The 21,299-nt window shown below is 43.0% G+C and overlaps 1 protein-coding gene across 1 annotated transcript; it reads right to left on the bottom strand.

Moving 5' to 3' along the window:
- Positions 1-1,788: 1,788 nt before the first annotated feature.
- rhogb (ras homolog family member Gb) lies at positions 1,789-16,650 on the bottom strand. Its single transcript, XM_004076673.5, has 5 exons — positions 16,272-16,650; positions 8,903-9,004; positions 5,646-5,791; positions 5,276-5,446; positions 1,789-3,594 (listed from the first exon to the last, which is right to left on the bottom strand). The coding sequence occupies exons 3-5, from the start codon at positions 5,772-5,774 to the stop codon at positions 3,319-3,321; spliced, it is 576 nt and encodes a 191-aa protein (XP_004076721.1). The 5' UTR covers positions 5,775-5,791; positions 8,903-9,004; positions 16,272-16,650; the 3' UTR covers positions 1,789-3,318.
- Between the last annotated feature and the right edge of the window lie 4,649 nt (positions 16,651-21,299).

The raw sequence follows: 21,299 nt of genomic DNA, 5'->3' as shown, positions 1-21,299 counted from the left end.
GATCTTGACTGGTGTCCATGGATTAAATGAAATCTTTCCACCTTTATCCACCTTTGTCATGGTAGGAAGAACACAATCAATGTAAAGGTGGGGTCATCTAAGACAGCACAAGGGTTAGGTGTACTACCAGTAGGCTATACTGACAGTGAGAAAGTATATTTGACGTTTACTTTTTACTAAGGGTGTATTGATGAATTAATTTTAATTCAACGATCCAACCAGATCAATCTGTTTAAGGCAAATTGTTAATCACATTGAATTGGACCAATCGAAACCATTAAGAAATCCTTTCAAAATGAGCTAAACTGATAATCGATTATGGAAAATACCATTTGGATTGAGACATGGTAGGTTTATTTTTCTGTCATGTAAAAACAACCAAGTGCATCACAGCGGACAACACAGGCGTGATGAAAACTGATCATCCATCATTCCAGTCCAAGATGTGGAAATACGTTGAACTTAGCAAAGTCATGTGACCACACAGTGTGCTAGAATGTTCTAAGAATGTTCCCTTTGGATTCTTTGGATGTGGAAAAACAACAGTGGGCTGAACTGTAGGAAACTAAGATGTGAATGGAATATAAAAAGTGAATCGAAGCTTCAACCACAAATTACGTGAATCGAACCTGTAAAACAAATCGTTACACCCCTAATACCTACGTCCCATCTATATATTGTAAACTTAAAATGTTCCAATCTGGTCGGAAGAAGTATTCAGTTTGCTATACCCCTTGTGCTATCTTAGATGACCCCACCCTTACATTGACGTGTTCACCCTACCATGATAAAGGTGAAGAGGATTTCATGTAATCCATGGACACCAGTGAAGATCACAAATCATTGAAGAAAAAAGGTTCAGCACGGAGAAGTTAGGGGACGGAATGGAGGAAGATGGGGTATGTCTAAATTCCATCACTACGTAATGCGCTATATTGGATATATTTGGCTTTTTTTGGTGTGTCCAAATCTTATCATTCCAAATCCAGTGTAATTTTCTAAAAGTCTTTGCGAAAAACCCGTGTGCTGTGGCAGCAGCCATTTTCTGCTCATCCGCCAAAGTAAAAACCTAATAAATATGAACCTTTATACGAGGAATACCAATGAATCCATTGTGTTCCGATGATAACTGGTTGTTTCTATTAATAGAGATTTACATAACATTTATGACACGACAAATTGTTCATACACAATGCATTGCGGGCCCTGCATTAGCCAACCAAGGGAGCGTTGGTGGGCGCTGGCTTTTTGCAGAGATTTTTGGTAAATTTCCGGGGCACTGAATTTGGAATTCTAGATTTGGAAAGCCCAACAAAACATGCACTAACCAGGGAGTAGTTAGGGAATTCAGACATAGAATGTAGAGTTTGCAAAGCATTTTGGCTTTGCAAACACTAAATCTCCAATTGCATTGTGCTTTGTTTTCTCAAAACACTTAAACCAATTTTTTGGGAGGTACTATTGAGGTAATTTTACTTTTCAAACATCGTACATTTTCCTGTAGATGTCCGATGAAAGTACCGGTAGGTGGGATGTTTTTTTTTTTTTAACAAGAGTTAAAATTGTGGAAAATAAGGTATTTGATAACTTTAGTTAATGTAAACAGAATTATTTTAAAAATATGAAAAAGTTATATTAAAAGAAAGTTGAAAATGTATAAAAGTGGTCATCTTGTTATAACCATCTAATAACTGTTTTGCATAGCTCTGAATGTTAATCAAAGATTCCACACCCCTCATTAGCATGCTAACACTTAGCTATGACAGATGAGAGCATTGTAACAAAACACAGCAGGCAGGAGGATTTTAATGCATTAATAGTGAAAATATACAGTGAAAATAGAACATTTTTATCATGTTAATGAGACTAAAATTTATTTAAAGCAAACAGGGGTCAGATGTTTGCTAGGGCTAGTCTTGAAACTTTTTAAAACACTTTATTACATTCTTTAATACCTTTGAGCATCGTCTTTCTTCACAGTAAAAACCAGGCGGTTTGTGCCGGGATATTTCTAATTTTGGTAAATAATTTATCAGCTGCCAACAATACAAATAAATGGCTTTTTGGCAAGCACCGTCAGCTGTTTGCTCGTGCTCAGTGACGTTTAAGAAAAAAATGACTTTCCGTTGCTTGCCAACTTCCTTTCTTTTCATAATTTGGCTGAATTAAAGATTCTGTTGGGGATTTGACTGACAGCGGCACCATAAAATATAATTAGGGCCAGCTCCAATAGGACTGTCAGTATGATGTAGAGCCATTGGATTACCACCAAGACTTCATACCAAAACAGTAACAAAAAGTTTATTTTTAAAGTTATTAATTTCTAAAGCATTTCTAAGCAACATTTAAAATAAGGATTTCTGCGGTTCTGCTTGTGGTGTGATTCCACGCTTGAGCTGTTTTTGGAACAATTCACAGCAGTTTGAAGCAGCGTGATAAAGAGCAGTCATGGGCTCATGGTCCTGAAAACAAGGAAGGTTCTGCCTCAAAGCCATTCAGTCATTCTGAAAAAGCTGCAGAAGACTTTATTGGGGTGTTTATAGGACAGCTGTGTTGCTGAATTTAGCTTTGAGACCTTCCCGCCTGTCTGGGTCTCAGCAGTTTGCCCGTTTGTCCCACTTTCTGCCACTGTCTCCCTGTTCAGAACCGCTTCCTTTTGGAGCGGCCGGTTAGCTTTACAAATGCAGAAGAGGCAGCAGAAACTCCTGCTTTGGTTTGCTCAAAACAAGCAGCAGAGATACAGATGCATTTCAGGAAACCTACACTCTCAGAAAAAGATTTTTTTTAATAAAGAGCAAATGATTTGTGCCAAAGGGCAGACTGATTTCAGCTCATCAAATGCTGGAAATTTTGGGTTGAGTTATCGATTTAAATCCATTTCTTGCACTTAGGACAGAAACAGCCAATTTTTTTTTTTTTTTTTTTACTTTTTATTGTAAACATAACTTGTATAAATGACTCGCTGTTCTCTCTAATCTCTTGTTAGGGAAAAGTCAATTTCCTAATTTAAAATAGGATTTTGAAACAGAAATTTGTAGAATATTATTTAGTCAAATGATCATTTGTGAACCTGAATATTTTAGCAGTAAACCGAGCCCTGGGTCATAAACCTCTTCATGGTAAACTGTAGGTCCCGGCTAATGCTGCACGCGCTCAGATACGTCCATACGCCGGACACAAAGTCACACAACCTGCTGGAAATTAAAGGTTATAAATGTAAATGTTTCAGTAATTTTCTAATTAACTGATATAAAACTAAGAAAAGTTTTAAAAAAAACATCAAAGAGTTCGAGGAGTCTCTGCGGCAGGCGGCCAGCTTCACAGCAGGACGCAGGGCCTCTTGTTGACGGTGGGCTGCGGGTTGAGGTAGGCCCTTACAGCCTCCACAAACACGTCCTTAATGCCGTCCTGGTTCAGGGCCGAACACTCCAGGTAGCGCAGGGCCTGGATCTGGCGTGCCAAGCTAGTTCCCTGACTGTGGCTAATGGGTGCCTGGTTCTGCTCCTTCAGCTTCTTCACCAGCTCCTCGTTGTTTCGGAGGTCACTCTTTGTGCCCACCAGGAGGATGGGAACGCCAGGACAGTGGTGGGACACCTGGTGATGACACCAAGAGGAGAAAAATGCTTAAAAATGTTATTACAAATGATGAATGAGAAGAAACAATTGTCATACTTATTACCCTCAAAATGAAGACAATAATCAAGTTTGTCCTAAATAAAAATGGTCCAAATCAGTAGCGGGTATTTTCTCCATTTGTTGCAATGACCGCTTCATTGATGTCTTGGCTCCTCACCTGCCTCATGATTATGTTTTGAGAGACTTCCTTCCACTCTCCCACAAGTGCTACATGCAGTTTTACCAGACCTGCTCTATGGGGCTTAGGTCAGAGGTCATTGCTGGCCATACCATATGAGGCTCTCCCACTTCCCAAAGTCCAGCTGTGACATTTCTGGCACCATGTGGAGGAGCATTATCATCTATGAACAGAAAGTTGGGGTGTTCTGGTGGAATTGGTGGATGATGATGTTTCAATTAAATCTCTGAGTAAGAATGCGCAGTGACTAAATCATCTACAAATTCAAATCAGTTTTGCTCTGACTGTTGAAGCCAGCCAGACTGTTGCACCTCCTCCACCAAAGCCAACCCTGGGGACCACGTTGACTTTGGCATATCATTCACCTCGCCTTTTCCAGCAATGCTGACGACCATCATTTCTGTACAATGTTACCCGACACTCAGTGAACAGGATGGTTAGCCATTGCTGCACTGTCCAGGTCAAATGGTTTTGTGTCCTCTGCAAACTTTCTAGGCGGTGTCTTGGTGTCAATGGAGTCATCTGCAACGGTCATTCCAGTCAGGGTGGTGGACTGGTTTGTCTAGAAACCCTAGTATCCCTCACAACAGGCCTGCAGCTAGACCATGGTATTTGCTAGACCATGTCTGAGGTCAGAGGTCCTTAGGTTCTGGTCATGGTTGTGGTCTGTCACTGGCGGGGCTCTACTCCTGGGTCTGTCCCAAACTCTGTCAATAGTTTTGGGTCTTGATGCAATTCTGCTGATGACACTTTGAGACTTGGCAAGTCTCAAAGTCTGACTGTCTACTACCAACCTGAAGACGTGTATGGCCAGGTGGTGCTGCTCGTCTACTAGGCGTGTATTAAGTGCACTCATGGCTGTTTGAATGATGAACTTGGAATGACTTGCCGACTAAATCAGCTTTATATACCCATAGAATGTTGACACTGATGCCACATTGAAAAAGGGTTAGAATCTTTTGATTTTGGGCCCAATAAGTGACAAACGAACCACAGTTGGGCCATTATGTGGAAAACACTAAATGAGTGCTTCTATCACCACAATACAACCCCACCCACCCCCGTCCCCAAAAATCTGTGAAGTGAAAGCTTTTCACAATACCCATAAATTATCTTAAGTAGTGTATTTTCCTTCTCCGTGTCTTTTGCTTTTTGATCTAAAAGTTTGTACTTTCAGATCTGACATTTTTGTGTCTCGGGCATTACATCTCCCCTCTCCTTTTTGAATTTTTGCTTTGACGAATTTTACCTTCAGTTAACAGATTTGGTAACAGGCGTGTAAAATTTGACAAAACAAAAACACGTGCCACTTCTATGTGACAAACACATTTCGGTACAAAAAATGATGGTCCCACTCAAACACGGGAAGTCCTCTGCAGTTCATCTCTGTCAACTCTGTCATATTCTTTGTTTTATATCCCGACAATGGATTTAGTTACAACAAATTGGGTGAGTGCTGACCTCTGGGTGCCACTTGTGTTTGACGTTCTCGAAGGAGGCGGGGCTTGAGATGGAAAAGCAGATGACAAAGACGTTGGTCTGCGGGTAAGAAAGAGTCCTCAGACGGTCATACTCCTCCTGACCCGCTGTGTCCCACAGGTTCAGACTGATGACCCGGCCATCCACCGTCACCTGAACACACCGCACAGAAAGATCACACAGCTATTGGTAAAACAGGTGCACCCTCATTCCCTCCCAAAGCGCTCTCGTTGGATCACACAACCGTCTAAATCTCAGTGATTAAAAGTCTTCTGCATCTCAGTGTTTCCCCTACCATAATGTGCTGGAACATTTAACAAGGCTTCTGTTTGGAGGATGTTTCAGGACATACCTGGCTACTGTAGTTGTCAAACACTGTGGGGATGTACTCCTTCGGAAAGGCTCCGGTGGTGTAGGAAATGAGGAGGCAGGTCTTCCCCACGGCACCATCCCCCACAACCACACACTTTACGGTCTGCATGGTTCTGCCTCAACAAGCTGAAAAAACACAGGTGAGAACTTGATGAAGAACAACGGCACAACAGGCTGTCCTTCGGTGCCTCTGCTACAGGAGTTTCATGTAAAAGGTTTTAGTCTTATTTGATTCTACTTCTACTACGACAAAAGGTTATGAGATTTCCACACAGTCCATGATCCTACAGAGAGAGAGATGTGGAAGGTTCAGTCTGGAACATTAGGAAGCACAAAGGTTGTTCCAAACATATTTTTACTGATCTTTTCTCCCCCAACATTGGCCCCCCTTTAACAGTTTTAGTTACCCACACAGGACCCAATTATTCAAACATTGGGATGACATCATCAGGCATAATCTAAAACAACGAATGGCTGCTTTGCTTACTGAGGCATCCATGTGTCCGACACTTCCAGCACAGCTTGATGCTTGAGAAATGTTCTTTCAAGTGTACCTGATCAAACATCAGGACTTCTGCCACACAGTTCTTAGACCAAAGAAATGATTGTTCAGAACAAAACCAGGGAATCATGGAGGTGAAGGAATGATGGTGTGGTGCTTCAAGAACTGCAACGAACCGTGAGCTTCTCTGTAATCAGAGTACTGTAATGCAGGTCCATCAGTGGGAGAGCTGATACTCAAACGAGTAAACGGTGTACACTTGTATAGCACTCTACTACCTTCCTTGAAGGTCCATAGTGCTATGGTCACAGTCCACTCACACGCACATTCCACTGCCGAACACTGGGGCCAACCTACAACCACCAGGAGCTATATGGGATTTAGTGTCGTGCCCAAGGACACTGTTACGAATGGGCAGGCAAAGTGGGAACCAAACCTGCGATATTCTGATCAGAGGTAGACCATTCTACCTCTGCACCACGGCTGGCCAAAGTGGGTCATTAACAGAAACCAGTATCCAAATAGCAACCAAGCTACCTCAGCCTGAATCAGACAACGACATTTAGGGTGTATTCAGACTGGAAAAGTACGTTGTCTGCACCGAGTCAGCTCATTTTTGTCCGGATAAAGTCCTGAACCTTGCACTTGTTCTGTACTCATACTACCGTTCAACTGGTCTTTTCTGTTTCAAACTAAAACCAAAACGGTGTGACAAAAGATCTCTTCAGTCATTGGCCATGAATTACAAGGGCAGGGCAGAGCAATGAGAGAAAGAATAATTGGAAGTCCTACGCTTTGCAATCCTTGTCAAGATAGTTCACTTATTCAAACAGTACTGGTCCTCTGGCACTGGTAACTCAGAGAAAACAATCTTAGATTAATGTAATTGAGCATCAAAAAGATAAGGAAAATGTGTATTGTGTTACAGTCAATTACATCAAGACCTTTGTCTAACAGAAACTGCTGACACCCTCCAGCCACATGAGGTCCAGCAAATTTTTGCATTTGGAGGAACCCAGGGTCAATCACACCAGAATACAGACTCACAAAAGGTCTGAGAATCTCATTTTGGTACTTCATGGCAGTCAGGCTACCTCTGGTGAGCACATTGAGAGTTGTGCAGGCCTCCAAAGAATGCCACCCCAAACCATTACTGACCCACTGCCCAACCGGTCATGTTGGACAATGTTGCAGGCAAGAGAACGTACTTCACAGCGAATCCAGACTGTCAAGTCTGTCACATGTGCTCAGTGTGAACCTGCTTTCATCTGTAAAGAGCACAGGGAGCCATTGGCGAATTTGCAAATCTTAGTGGGCCCTCATGAAGCCTGTTTTTAACAGTTTGAGCAGACAAGTTCACTTTTGTGGCCTGCTGGAAGTCATTTTGAGGGTTGTTGCCCCTCCTACACCCCCTGATGTACTCGCCTGTTTCCTGGTAGCGCGTCCGTGCTTTGTACACTACACTGACAGACGGCAAACCTTCTTACTGCAGCTCGCATTGATGTGGCATTCTGGATTTGCTCTGTATTAATCACAAAACCTTTATACGGTTTTCTTTTTATAGTTCAAATTTCAGCACAGTAAAGCATCTTAAAGACCTACTCTAATCCTCTGATCTATTTTCAAAGAGTTGCCAGTGGTCTTTTAATTACGATTATGCCGTTTTAGATTAAATTAAAAATAAAAAAAATTCTTGGACATAGTTTCTGCAGAGTGGCAGGAGTTCATTAGAAATTCACCTGGGCTGGTGGCATGAAACAACCCCTCCCCCACTTCCCATCATCCATTTGTTCACACTCTCTCCCGCTGCCTCACAACCCCATCCTAACATTATCAGTGCAACAAAAGTAGCAGCAATATCAGAACTATCCAGCCATTCAGTATTGATCCAGATTCCAGCTCAGACGAGGAAAAAAGACGTTCATGGATCTATTTGTCTGACAGTGGAAGCATCAGAATGGAGCAGAGCAGGGAGACTTTGGCTTGCTGTATCACAAATTTGAGCTTTTTTAAACAAGGTTTGAATTTGCTTTTGCATTTGAATAAAGAAATACTCTGAAATGGGCTGCACGGTGGTGCACTGGATAGCGCTTTTGCTTCACAGCAAGAAGGCCCTGGTTCAAGTCCTGGCTGGGGGACCTGAAACAGAACCATCAATGGAGGGACCTCCCTGTGTGGAGTTTGCATGTTCTCCCCCTGCATAAGTTGGTTACTCTAAAACGTCTCAGAGGGGGAATGCGAGTGTGTGATTATGGCCTTACAGGATGACCCCTGCCTTCGCCCGCGAGTGGCTGGGATAGGCTCCGGCAGCCCAGTGACCCAAAAGAGAACAAAACGGATTTAGAAGAAAAATGAACAAATGAAAATACTCAAACGCAATTCTGATCCTAAATTCATGAGAAAAATTCTGCAAGAACATGTTAAAAAAAACAAAAGCTTGAATTATTGGAGTGGGTCTTTTTTCGGGGTAAACGAACTCTGGTTCACTTTAAGCGGACCAAATGTGTCCAGTCAGAACATTCTAATACCCAAGGAGTATTGTCAGGAAAACATATGTTTTGCTTTTAAAGAAAAATCTACAACTTCTGAATATGTACCAGTAGAAAACTTGTTTAATGCCTCACTTCACCTCTCTTCTCTTTATCTAATCTTTTTGGGTGTTGGTCATACTTTTGTTTGAGTCGAGGACAAAGGCCCCCCAGCAGAAACACAGCAGCTCTCCGGGAGGACATTACCTCTAGATGCTGATGGATGAGTTTCTTGACTTCAGGCCCGTCAGACTTTATCTTCTTCCAGTCAGCGTGGTTTGCTCAGATGCCCGTCACATCCATATCAGCCTGCAGAGAGAAGTGTGTCCCGTGTCAGTTCTGTTTATGGAAATGACTTCTGCAGAAGGAAACGCTTTAAACAAAGCAGTGATCTTATCAGGATCACACACCCTTTGTTACTACGGCTGAACCTGACAAAAACTATTTTCATCCCAATGATTCTGATGCTCAGAAGTAAAAATAAGGATGTAGAAATTGACTCTTGAGGCGACCATATGATCCACATTGTGAGTTTCAAGTTCTTAAACTCCCCCTCCAGTAAAAAAATCATATATTTTGAGTTTTTGACACTCTTTATGAAAGAGAAACAAATGTAATAAAAAACAACAGGTAAATTGAAGCAGTGCATGCGGGTAAACTGTGAGATGGAGATACAATCTGGTTTTGAATGCAGTCAGGTGTTAAGAGATCTGTGGAACACGTCAAACATCTGAAAAGAAATTTAAGCCGTTTCCTGCTTGTACAAATAATCAGTAACAAAAGTAACGATCCCCCCCCCCCGGTGAGTGTGGATCATGTTTTAGATAAAGCCTGTAAAGCAGTGGACCCCAACCTTTTTAACGCCACGGACCGGTATGACGTCACACAAAACTTTCACGGACCGGTCTTTAAAACGTAGGCGTATGATTATTGTAGCAACACTACGATGAAGGAGGAAAAGAGATGTGACGAGACGAACCCTGAGCTTTTATTTTGACACGCATAACATTATACATGGCACAGGTGTCATCATCCTCTCCCCTTCCCACACTCATGGTGCAAAAAAGAAGTATTGTCTATTAAATGTAGCTTTCTTTTTTTGGGGGGAGTCGAAGGCTCCTCTTCTGTCTCCTGGATGGGTGTTTTCCCTTTGGCAAAGCAACTTTCCAAAGAAGTTTTTTTTTCTCCACTCATTTTGCGTGTTCCTGGGTTTTATTTTAGCGGTAATCTATCACGAGACAGAGAAGAGCGGATGTAAAAGAGAATCTAGCAATTTTTCAAAATTAAACATCTTTCAGATTCTGAAATAAATACAACGGAAGTCATGTAAGGTATTTATTCTTTCTGTGCGGCTCGGTACCAAATGACCCATGGACCGGTACCGGTCCGCAGCCCAGGGGGTTGGGGACCGCTGCTGTAAAGGATTAAGTTAAAGACTAATGGGTGGGGCACTATGTTGACACTTCTGGTTTGTTATCAGTGATGCCAGAGCACCCCACCCCCAACAAAGCGCCCAACACATCTAAAAGGTACAATCACAATCTACTGGGACCACAGAACAATAAAATAACCAAACCAAAGAGGGATGTTCTACAAGTAAGTGAACCTAACCGGTCCTCCCAAAACACCCAAACAAAAAAGACTTGGGGGAAAGATAGGACAAGGCCACCGACAATGGCGCTCCGACTCGCCAATAATCATAGACAATACGAGACCAACACCCCTCTGGAGACGGCACGGACAGACGGCGCCAAGAGCGCACACAGAACCAATGGAGCCAACAATGTGATTATACAGCAGATTCCTGTATTAGGTTATGCTAATATTTTTGGTTTTCCAAGGGAGAAATGTAATTTTTAGCTACAAAAAGGACAGCGAACACCATAATGTCATTTCACCCTCCAAGTCAGGATTCATCATCTGTCTCCAAAGGGATGCTCTGGCATAAAGTTTAAGAACAGCCTCAAGAGTAGTAGGCGGAGTCAAAGTAAGTTATAGCTTTAAGCGATTTATTTGTCGGGTTTAAAGGGTCTATATCATGCAATTCTTAAGCTTTTTATAATAAACTATATCCATGTATGTGATAGTATATTACCTTTTGCACACTAAAAAGCGACTTTAACAGTCATTTTCTTGAGCTTTTTTTCCAACCCAGAAGTAAGACAACTCGTTCTCTGAGGCTCCGTCAATGTGTTTGGATTTCGCCCACGAAAACAAACAAAATCCAAACTTTTGCAAAGATGGATGTGCATATTGCGTATATAAAAGGAAAGTTTGTGACATCACAATGTGAGAATCCACTCGTTTTGTGGATTGGGAGGAGCTGGTGCTCAGAGAACAGGTTTTTAGAGGAATACTCAGATGCATGAATGAATCAAAATACCACTTTGAGGTTGTTTATGGTGATGAATGAACATTAAAATACACTTAAACAAAAAAGAAAAAAAAGTAGATTTTGCATGATATAGGCCCTTCAACCAACTTTATTCTTTTTTGTGGTTAAGTCCATTTAAATAGAATAGATGCTCTGATAAACATATGAGCGGTTTATTCAATCGTTGAGGTAGCGGTGAGGAAAAAATTGGTTTCAGTTTGAGACTCTGACCATACGGTCAGTGAAAAATCTCAAACTTGAAGTCCAAAGAACGGAAAAAACAGAGACCAAATTATGAGATGAAGTCATCCATGCTGGACTCGGAGAGACTCCTCCCAGACCCTGGGGACACCCCTTCCCTCTTTCTGGGCCGGGTCAGCATCTTCTCGCTGAGCTGTGTCTTGTGAGCAAAACTCTAACCTTCAATACACACAGAGCCCCTGTTGAAACATTAAATCCCCTCACAGATGAACAAATGCAGTCCTCAAAAGCTGCTCAGGGTCAAAGTGACCCATGAGGGGTCAGATGGATCCAAAAAGAGACTGGAAACATTTTTGTTTGTTATAGATTTCATGTCTTTTCAATAGTTCAGTGCTTCTATCTGGGTTCTGAGTGTGAAAAAACAAACTCTTTTGAACCTTGTAACTTTATTTACCCTTAAAACTGAAACGGCACAAACATTTGATTGACAGGTGACTAGTGAGCATTAAAACTCCTCTGTGGGCATGTTCCAGTGTTTGTTTCCTGGAAGTTTACTCTTGTTTGAAAAGGTTATATGACAGCAAATCCTATTAAATATGTTTAGAGCATGAATATTTTTTTTTTAATTATTATAAAAAGGAACTGACACTCAGGTTCCTGTCCAGTTTAGTTTCATTATGTTATTCTAGAGTTTAAAATTGTGAATGTGGGGATTTCTTTGGGACTCTTTAGATCGTGAGTGAGGAAACGTTCTTCTACAGAGCTGTTTTGCACTTTGAAACCACCTGATGTGCTGCAGAGCATCTGGCAGTGAACGATCTCTGGAGGGAGATAACATGCTAATAGGCTGCAGATGATCAGATGAGCAGCAAAACCAACCAATCAAGTGTCGTAACAACGGCCTTTTGTAACCCCCAGACTTAAAAAAGGAAGCTTTCGGTGTGGCTTCATGGTGAAATGCAGCAGATATTTCAGTACAGACTTGCATCAAACAGGCCATCACTTCATTGTGACAGTTTTTATTATTTTTCTCCAAAATCAGCTGTTCTAATTTTGGACACCTTTAAAGTAATTATTCCTGTTTGGTTGTTAAATTGCAGTTCCACCGATGTGCACTAGAGGCTGCTGTCACTGGGGCAGAAGCCTGCTATGTTTGGGGCGTCCACATCGCAGGAGCCCGGATGCGTTCATGGACATCACAACCATAAAAAGCAGTATGAATGTTCATATCCGGCCCTACAGACACCCAACACACACTGTAGCACCCCCCCCCCCCTTGACAGACACATGCCCATCTGCAACCTCAGAAGTCTACGGCTAACACAGAGCAGGAACAGAGTCGAGGTGTGGGATGAATAAAATTAGACTGAAAGAGGAAGAAGAGTCGCCATTAGCAACCCACAGAAGGCGGGAGTAACTGACACGGCGATTTTGTAAAAGCCTCTGATGGGGACACAATCACGTGAGAATCTGAAATAACCATTTCATTTTAACTTGCTGAACTATAAAAACTACAAATCCCTGAGAGCAAAGCTACAGGTAAATGCACAATACCTGCTGCCATGGCAACAGCATCCCAGGCTCACTCAGGCAAAGGTCAAAGCCGGACCACCTCCTCTGAGATGAGGCGAGGGGCTTCGTTTCAGGTTTCTCTGGTTTGTAGAATTGTCTCTTGTCAGACCATCGTCTCCTCGCTGGGTTTTCTGAACTCGTGAATCTGAGTTTCAGGAACTAACAGAACCCTGTGGTTTCGTCATGTCAGCTGTCTTCTCTCACTCAGTGTTTAAATTTAATTCTGCTCGATCAGAACAAATTTCCTGACAGGGGAACCAAAAACCCGCAGCCTCGGCCCTAAAACTGGACTGACGGAACGTTCTCACAGCTGGGAGGAGTTTCCATCACAAGAGGAGCCGCTCCGTCAGAAAGACCAGCTCAGTACAGAACGAGTTACAGGAATCGTCCGCACAAAAAAGGGAACTTCAACGTTTGAATGCAAAAATAAAACACGAATAAGCAACATCAGAAAACATACAGTAAAAAAACATGCTGAAGAGGTTCCTGTAGATGGTGGGAAAACCCGTTAGCCAACAGTCCCAGTACAACAGAACCAACAACGGTCAAGTGATTGAAGGACAAAAAAAAAGACAGTGAGGCGTGACGAAGCAGGCCAAATGAGGCCCAGACCTGCGCTACACTGACACTCACTCAAACAGAGACAACCAGAGGCACCAAAACCTAAAGGACCCTGGATTGTGACAAAGCCCCAGAAGACATGTGGCTGACTGGGGGCGTCACATGTCACACAACCAGACAAGAGGCAACAAATCACACCTTATTGGGCTATCCGAGGCCTGGATGCGCACACATCTGCAGCGACTCTCTACTCAGACCGACCAGAACCCAGCAGCAGCCCCAGGCTGAAACGTGAAGCAGATGGAAGCTGAACCCCAGATGCACACGGTTAACACACAAACACGGAGCTTCCTGGTGCTCCTCATCCTCCCAGCAGGCGAAGAGGAACCAACCGTGCTGAAACTGAAACAGGAAGGGTTTGTCCGACATGTCTTCATTCAGCAGCGGCGTGAAACAGACATGAGCTCCCAGTACAGGACTGTCACCAACATGCAGCTTCGTCATTCAGAGACGCACTTCTGAAGAAGCCCCACCTTTCCAGATAACTCTGGAATGAATGGAGGCTGAAACCCAATGATGGTTGATAAGATATCCCACATCAACTAGTTTCTTTGCCTTTATCGACACTTCCTTCTGCACATCACCCTCCAAGTCGCACATGTGACAGTGTCAGTTTTACGTCGGACGCCCGTCCTGACTCCGCCTCTTGCTTTTCCCTATACTTGGGACCACCACACGGGAACACTGGAAGCATCCCCACTTTCAGTAGCTTCCAGCGTCTGGTAGTCCCAGGCAGTCCTCCATCCGTGGACTAACCGTGAACGAAACTGAACATTTTTAAAATCGGACTAAAGCACAAACAAAATCTGAAAGAGTCCAAATGTTTAACCCACATTTAGTCCAACGCCACAAGAGCCGGTCCACAACAGGACCGAAATGAGGCAGCATGTATTAATAGAAGGGATGAATCATCTCCTTCAGAATATTCTCTGACAAATCGAAGACTTCCTGCACCAATCGAGCATTGACATCCGAGCGCGTGCAGCCGATGACGGGAGGTGATGTCATTGTCCATGCCAGTTATAAAAAGAAAGACATTTCACATAAAGTACAAAATCTCTGCTGATACCAGAACTTTTTCCTGAGGAACCGATCTGCCCAAAGAACTTCATCTTCAGTCCAGATGGATACGTTTAATCGTTTGACTTTGTCCAGCTACTTTTATTTCACTTTCCATTTTAAACCAAATTAGAAGCAAAACATCCCAGAACTTTTTGACCCAGAGATAAAACGAAGAACACATCCTGACCACCAAACCAACATTAAAACACCCAAAAGCATCCGTCCTCACCAAAGACCAAAAAATTCTCCAAGCATTTAATCAAGCACTAAAACGCGGAAATGTGCTTAAACACCAACCAGGGTTAAACCTGTGCTAATGCCCACAAACGCCAGGCTACACCAGAGCTAAAAGTAAACCACGTCAAAACTCCAAAACACCTGAATGCAAATTGGGGCCAAGGCACAAAACAGCATCAATTTAGACCAAGGCTGAAAGAGCAACCAATACCAAGGCAAAGCAGGGCTAAACATCTGGCGTAGCCTCAACATCAGACTACGCCAGGAGCATAAACACAACAAACACCAGGTCAAAGAAGTGCCAAGCCAAAAATGGGAAATGGTGAATACTTGGCCTAGATAGCGCTTTCCTTTCATCCTCAAAGGCCCAGATCACCGTCTCATTCACACACTCATCCCCAACACTGGCGCCAAACTAGAACCACCGGGAGGAATGTGGGGTCCACTGTCTTGCCCAAGGACACTTCCACACATGGGCAGAACAGGAGCTGAACCCACAATCTTCCAATAAGAGGTCAACCGCTCTACTCCTGCACCGCAGATTCTACCTCTGCAAAAATTCATGGAAAAACATTTACCCCCAATGTGTGAAGGTATCTTACACAAACGTCATCAACAGGACAGGCACTGCTGAGGTGGAAGGAGGGCAGGCAGAGCCACCTTCACCTCAGCAGCAGGAAACAGGAGAGATTTGGACCGATCGGACCCACAGAAGAACCACACTGAGCCGGTTCTACGAGTCTTGGACTCCAACGAGGAGCAGGAAGACAGGAAGAGGTTAAACCTGGTCGTTTTCCTCATCAGTGTTGAGCTTTTCCTCTCACACCTGGACAGAGCTGCGTCACTGACTGCAGGCAAAGGAATCCTCTGATCGCCTCTTAAGTCTGAACAGAGCATGAAGTGAAGGTACCGGACCCCCTCCAACCGGACCTCCTCTCACAGCTGGTTTCAGATGAAGAACATTTCAAATCAATGCCCGACTGTCATGAGTTGAAAGAGTGTGTTAGTGATGCTCAGGGTGTTTCATTGATCATATGGCAGGTTCTTGTCATCAGAGGGAACACAGACGAGTTTAGGTTTTATGTTGGTGGCAGTTTGGGTTCAGCTCAGAAAACTGCTGCCCAGAGGAAGAGGAGTGATGAGCGGATCCAGACTGTTCAGGCACTGATCATCTTCAGGAGGTGCTGGTCATGGCAGAGCAGCCAAACCCTGACGGTTCCTCTGGAGCACACCTCGGCTCGAGCGCGCTCCATCGATCAGTTGAACTTTTTTTTTACGCCAAAAAGCTAGAAGAACAAAAAAGCAAGAAGTGACAAGCGCGCGCGCGCTGGGAGTGGTCGGAGCATTAACGCCGGGACACAAACCACACGCACGCTCGCTCGCGCACATTATTGATCAGCTGCTCCGAGGATCTATCGGGAACGGAGGGGGTGAGGGGTCCTGAGCGGGGGTCAACGATGAAAAAAAAAACTTTAGGGAAACGCACGCGGCCGTGGGACACACACTTACCGTTCATCAGCCTCCTCCTCCTGCGCGCGCAGCTCCTGTCTCCTTGTACAGGTGTGTTCGTGTGGGAGCGCGTGCAGCTTCTGAGCGTGTCACCGATGGTGTGCGCGCGGCAGGGACAGCTGGACCCTATCAGGCTGACCCGGGTGGGCGTGGCTTCGGAAGACGAGGAAGTCCAAAGAGAGGAAGTGCTGGTTTGAGGAAGTTAGCGAGCTAGCGCGCGTGCGTGTGAAACAACGGACTTTACTGTTTTAGTTCACAGTTTAGAAACTTTGGCAAGAAAAAGATTTCTGAATTTCTGAACCATTTAAAGAGCCAGTCAGAGAGCAGCCCCGCCCAACCCAGCCAGACCCACACCTGGACAGGTGTGGACATTTCTGTTTGCTGACATATGAAACTGATTATCTTTATTATTGATGGTCCCACATCACTGATCAGCTTCAGCCGCACAGAACTTTTCTAAAGTCTGAGAGAAACCAGAATAAAACAGAGATCAGCTGCTTTTCCCACCAGACAGTCCCTGAACACACCTCCTCTGGTTTGGGGGGGGTTTGGTTTGGAGACTGAAATGAACCTAAGTACTGCCTGAAACAATCATGTAGTTCCAACACCTGCTCATTTGAAGACGCTACTGTCCAAACCAGCCAAACGAACAGATGAAATCAGGGAGAAGAAAAGCAGAACTTCCTGATAAGCTTCTTAGGAAGAAGATCTCTAAGCCCCTCACTCCACCACTTTCCCCAGCAGATGTTTTCTAACTGTTTTATCATTTCTGCTTCTTCAGATTCACTCTGTGGCTGTTTTTTTTTTCCTCTTCCAAACTCACAGGGCTGACATCCCTGCATTTCTTTGGTTCTCTACGTTTTTTTTGTCCATGGAAAGTCTCTCTGCAGTCACACTGATTTTAACCACACAAGAGTTCATCTGCAAGTGAACTGAGACCCTCAATCAAAAGGACCAGAGCTCTCTTTTTTGGGCCCAAGTCAGAGTTCAAGTGAACTTTTACACCTGCCAAACCAGCAGATCTGGATCAGATCAGGACCAAACCTGAATCAGACCAGAAAAAATATTTAAACGAATAAAAAATGGGATTTTTCTGAAACTTCTAGTTTAGTTTTTTTTGAAAACTGCAGTCTAAGGATGAACATCTACAACATTTTTAATTCATTCTTGAGACATGTGCGATCCCTTCTGAAAGAACCAGTGATTCATAGATCAGCTTGAGAATTTTTAGGGAATTTATTGAGCTTTCTGTTCAAATAAGATTGTTGGGGTCTTTCATTAGAGCTTTGGAAGAACTGCTGGACACTATTTTTACTCCAAAGTAGTTCATGGTGAGAGGCATTGAGCTGACATGGGTTTGCCTTTGCTCTCGGCACCCCCTCCCCACAGCACAGTTGTCATGTTTTGAGGTATTCCCATTGACTGTATAAGTGAAATGGACTGAGCAAGTGTGATATCATCCATAGAAATGCCTTACTTACGGCTCCAGCAAAATGAAGCCAATTCATTCACCATTGAGACACTCCCTTAGAGATATGGCGAAGAGCTCCGTCACCGCTGTTCCTCCACAACAAGGTAAGTCCTTTCCCCTAGCTCAAGCATCTCTTTCAGACAGCTCCTATATTCTCCGACCTGGATAGGTTTTCTGGGCATGTTGTACTTGGAAGATCCAAGGAACACTGGAGGGGAATACACCTCATGGTTGAGAACAGACAGAACTGGAGAATATTTCTGTGGTGAAGAAGGTCTGGGTATTCCTGCTTAGACTGCTGTCCACTGGATAAGTGGGAGAAGTTGGATGGGTTGATTGATGGATAGACCTGTGACGGTGTGGGATTTTTGATCACCCCGGTGATGAACCAGCAGGGGGCGCGGTGTCGCGGTTAACCGCAGCCCCCCCCAAACACAAAACGGCAAACACAAAATCTCCTGGCGGCCGCATCGCAAATTAATACAATTACAATGTAGTATTCTTTATAAACAAATAACAGTAACAACTAACTACTACCTATCTAACTAATGAACTAACTATACAGGTGTTGTACAATGACTATGTGTGTGTGTGTCTGCGCGCGGCGTGTGTGGGAGTAAGGAGCGCACACGAGTGTGTTGGGGGGTGTGTGTTGATTCTTCTGCAGCGGACCGCTCTCCAGCGGCATGCGAGGCTTCACCTGTGCTCTCTGGTACAGACATCTTCTCAGAATTTTATAATTTGCAAAGTAATAAACGAGACTGAACTCGGGGCAGGAGGCTCCGCCTTTGTTTAAACAGACATATAACTTTGCACTGCACAAAATAGTTCTCAAACAGTAATAACCCCCCCACCACCACCACCAACACAAAATCCTTCGGCAGGAGGGCCGTGTCGCGCACTCAAGAACGCACGCAGCTTGTAATGGAAATGAATACAATGGAAATGAATAATTAGAACGCAGTAAATTTGTCATATTTCCTGGCGAGACGGAAGCTTCTGTTGTGGAATGAGGATGTGTGTGTGCTGCTGAAACATCACGCGTGTGTGTAAGAAGAGGGAGCGCGTGCAGCGTAGAGGGAGTGGGAGGCGCAGCACAGGGAGTGAAGGAGAACAGTAATAAAAGGTTTCCCCCAAAAACCCTTGAAGTCTGAACACTGGACTAGCAGAAAAAGTAAATTTTCAGCAAAGATGAATGTGTTTAATGTGTTTATTTTAGTGTTCCAATCACGCACATTATGCAGAACTTTCAACAACAAAAAAAACTTTTTGAAAAAAAACGTGCGGTGCTGCGGTTATTGTCACACCCCTATTGGTGGATAGATAGATGAACTAACAAATGGACGGACGAATGGATAGACAGATGAACAGATGGATGGGATAGATGGACATTCATAAATGCCTTATTTTGCATTAAACACTCTACACATGTTGCTCCAGCCACATCATTTATTGTATGGAGGGATTTTTTTTGCCATCAATCCAAGCACAACACTCACTGTTTTGAGTGTACAACGTTAACGATTTTGAGAGCCCAAAAAATCTTTTTGCACTAGAAACAGAAAAATCTACTTAAGACTCAAAAATTATTGCAATCAAAATAATTTTCACTTGAGAGAAATTCTCTCTCTTCTACCATCGAAACATGGCAGGACACTGCGTTACAAATGTGCCACAAAAGCCAGCCAATCACAGACGAGGACATGAACGTCGATGCTGATTGGTCAGAAACTCTTCCAATTAACTCATAGACTGAATCAGGTTAGTGTGCTCTGTTTTGAGTGCGCAGAGTGAAAATTGTGTGTTGGAGTTTCAAGAGCATTTTTTTTGTTTCAAGTGCAAAAGAATTTTTAGAGCAGACAAAAATTTAAAAGTTTCACGCTCAAAACAGTGAGTGTTGCGCTTGGATTCATGGCACTAAAATCCCTCCATACAATCGCAGTTATAGAAGCAGTTGACATGCAGGTCAAAAACTGGTTGGGCTCCCTCTCTGTCACAGAAAGCGTTGTTCTCAATAAACAGAAACAAAAACCCGATTTTTTTATCTATTGAAATGCCTTTGTAAGTTGGGTTAAAAAAAACAAACAAGAGAGATACTTGCTGTCAGTTTAAAATGTTTATTAAAGGAGTTTTTGAGTCGATATCTGTGAATATTTTGTTAACTTTACTGAACTGTGTTTGTGCACCTCCGGTTCCAACTGTGCTGCATTCTGCTGCGTTTAACAGCATTAAAATGCAATGATCCGTTCATGATGTGCAGACCTCCAGTAGGGCATTTATTTGAAATGACAAGCTTAAACTATACAGGGCTGATCAAAATAATAATAAAATAAATATCCAATCTCTGATTGGGATGTGACATCCAATTCCGATCACTTCTGAAAATATGTGATCAGGTCAAATCATGTGATCGGATCGGGTCATCCTTACCAGTAACCGAGTTCATGACTTGATCTGACACCATTTTTTCTATAAATTCCTTGTATATTTTCTATGCAAGAACAAACTTTCTTTGTTATGAAAAACCTTTTTGATTCAACTTGTCATTAAAAATCAACAAAACCGGAGCTCAAACCATGAAAAGGGTTTTTGCTAACATTACAAACTGATAAAGAGCTCATTTCGACGCAGACACATGCTGTCAAAGAAAGATCAACTTCTTGATTTGATGAACTGATGTTGGAGCTTAAAGAGAAAGATCGAATCATTGACCAGACCTTGAATGCTGCAGTCATTTGGGGATGGAAAGATCCTTCATCCGAGTCCTTGTGTTCCTGGTGTTCTTCATGATTCTACAAGCTGTGACTGTAGTTAAAGTTGTGATAAAGTTGCAGCTAAAATCCATGCAAACTTTCAAACTGTGATCAAAAGCCAAAAAAGCTAAAAGGTACAAGGTCTGCTTTTATTTTGAAAACATGAAAGGAAGGTGATGCCTTGAACGTTTTGGTGTGCTTTAGCACCTTTAAAGTATTTTATTTTTTTAATTATAGCTCCACAAAAAGGAAAACAAAACTCATCAGATATTTTTTTTCCTCTTTCCAAAAAGCTTTTCTTGTTCAGTGACAAAAATGACAAATTCATTTTCCAACTGTTACAGTTCTGAAACCACGTCAAATGAAACTTTTTTCCTTTTGATCTGAGTTTCACTAAAGAAACTTAGTTTTGAATTTTTTATCATGAAAGTCAATGAAACCTGTAGTGAAGAAACAAATGCCGGGGGAAATGGGCGGGGCTACATTAGGTGAGTAAAATGTCGTTTTTTGGCGTCAGCTGAAGGGACAGCAGCAGTTTTTATGTCATATTCTTCTTTATTGGTTCTTGGTAGTTTAATATCCTGAGTTCCTGGTCTAAAACATAATCAGGAAGTCCAACAAAGTTGGTTTTTCAACTCTGTAAGTTGACCCAGCTGAAGAAATGAACATGGTTCTGCTTGTGACACAGTCAATAACAGGAGAGACGTTGCTCATGTTTTTATTTATAATAATTCTGTTTTATTTCATTTTTATGAAGTCAAAGGCGTGTCATCCGTCCAGCTACTGCTTTTTTACTTAACTTAA

Source organism: Oryzias latipes, chromosome 14 (assembly GCF_053564925.1).
Source record: "Oryzias latipes strain Hd-rR chromosome 14, Olatipes_Hd-rR_3.1".
NCBI lineage: Eukaryota > Metazoa > Chordata > Actinopteri > Beloniformes > Adrianichthyidae > Oryzias > Oryzias latipes.
The sequence above is the reverse complement of the archived record's forward strand: the minus strand, read 5'-3'. Positions and strand labels throughout refer to the sequence as shown.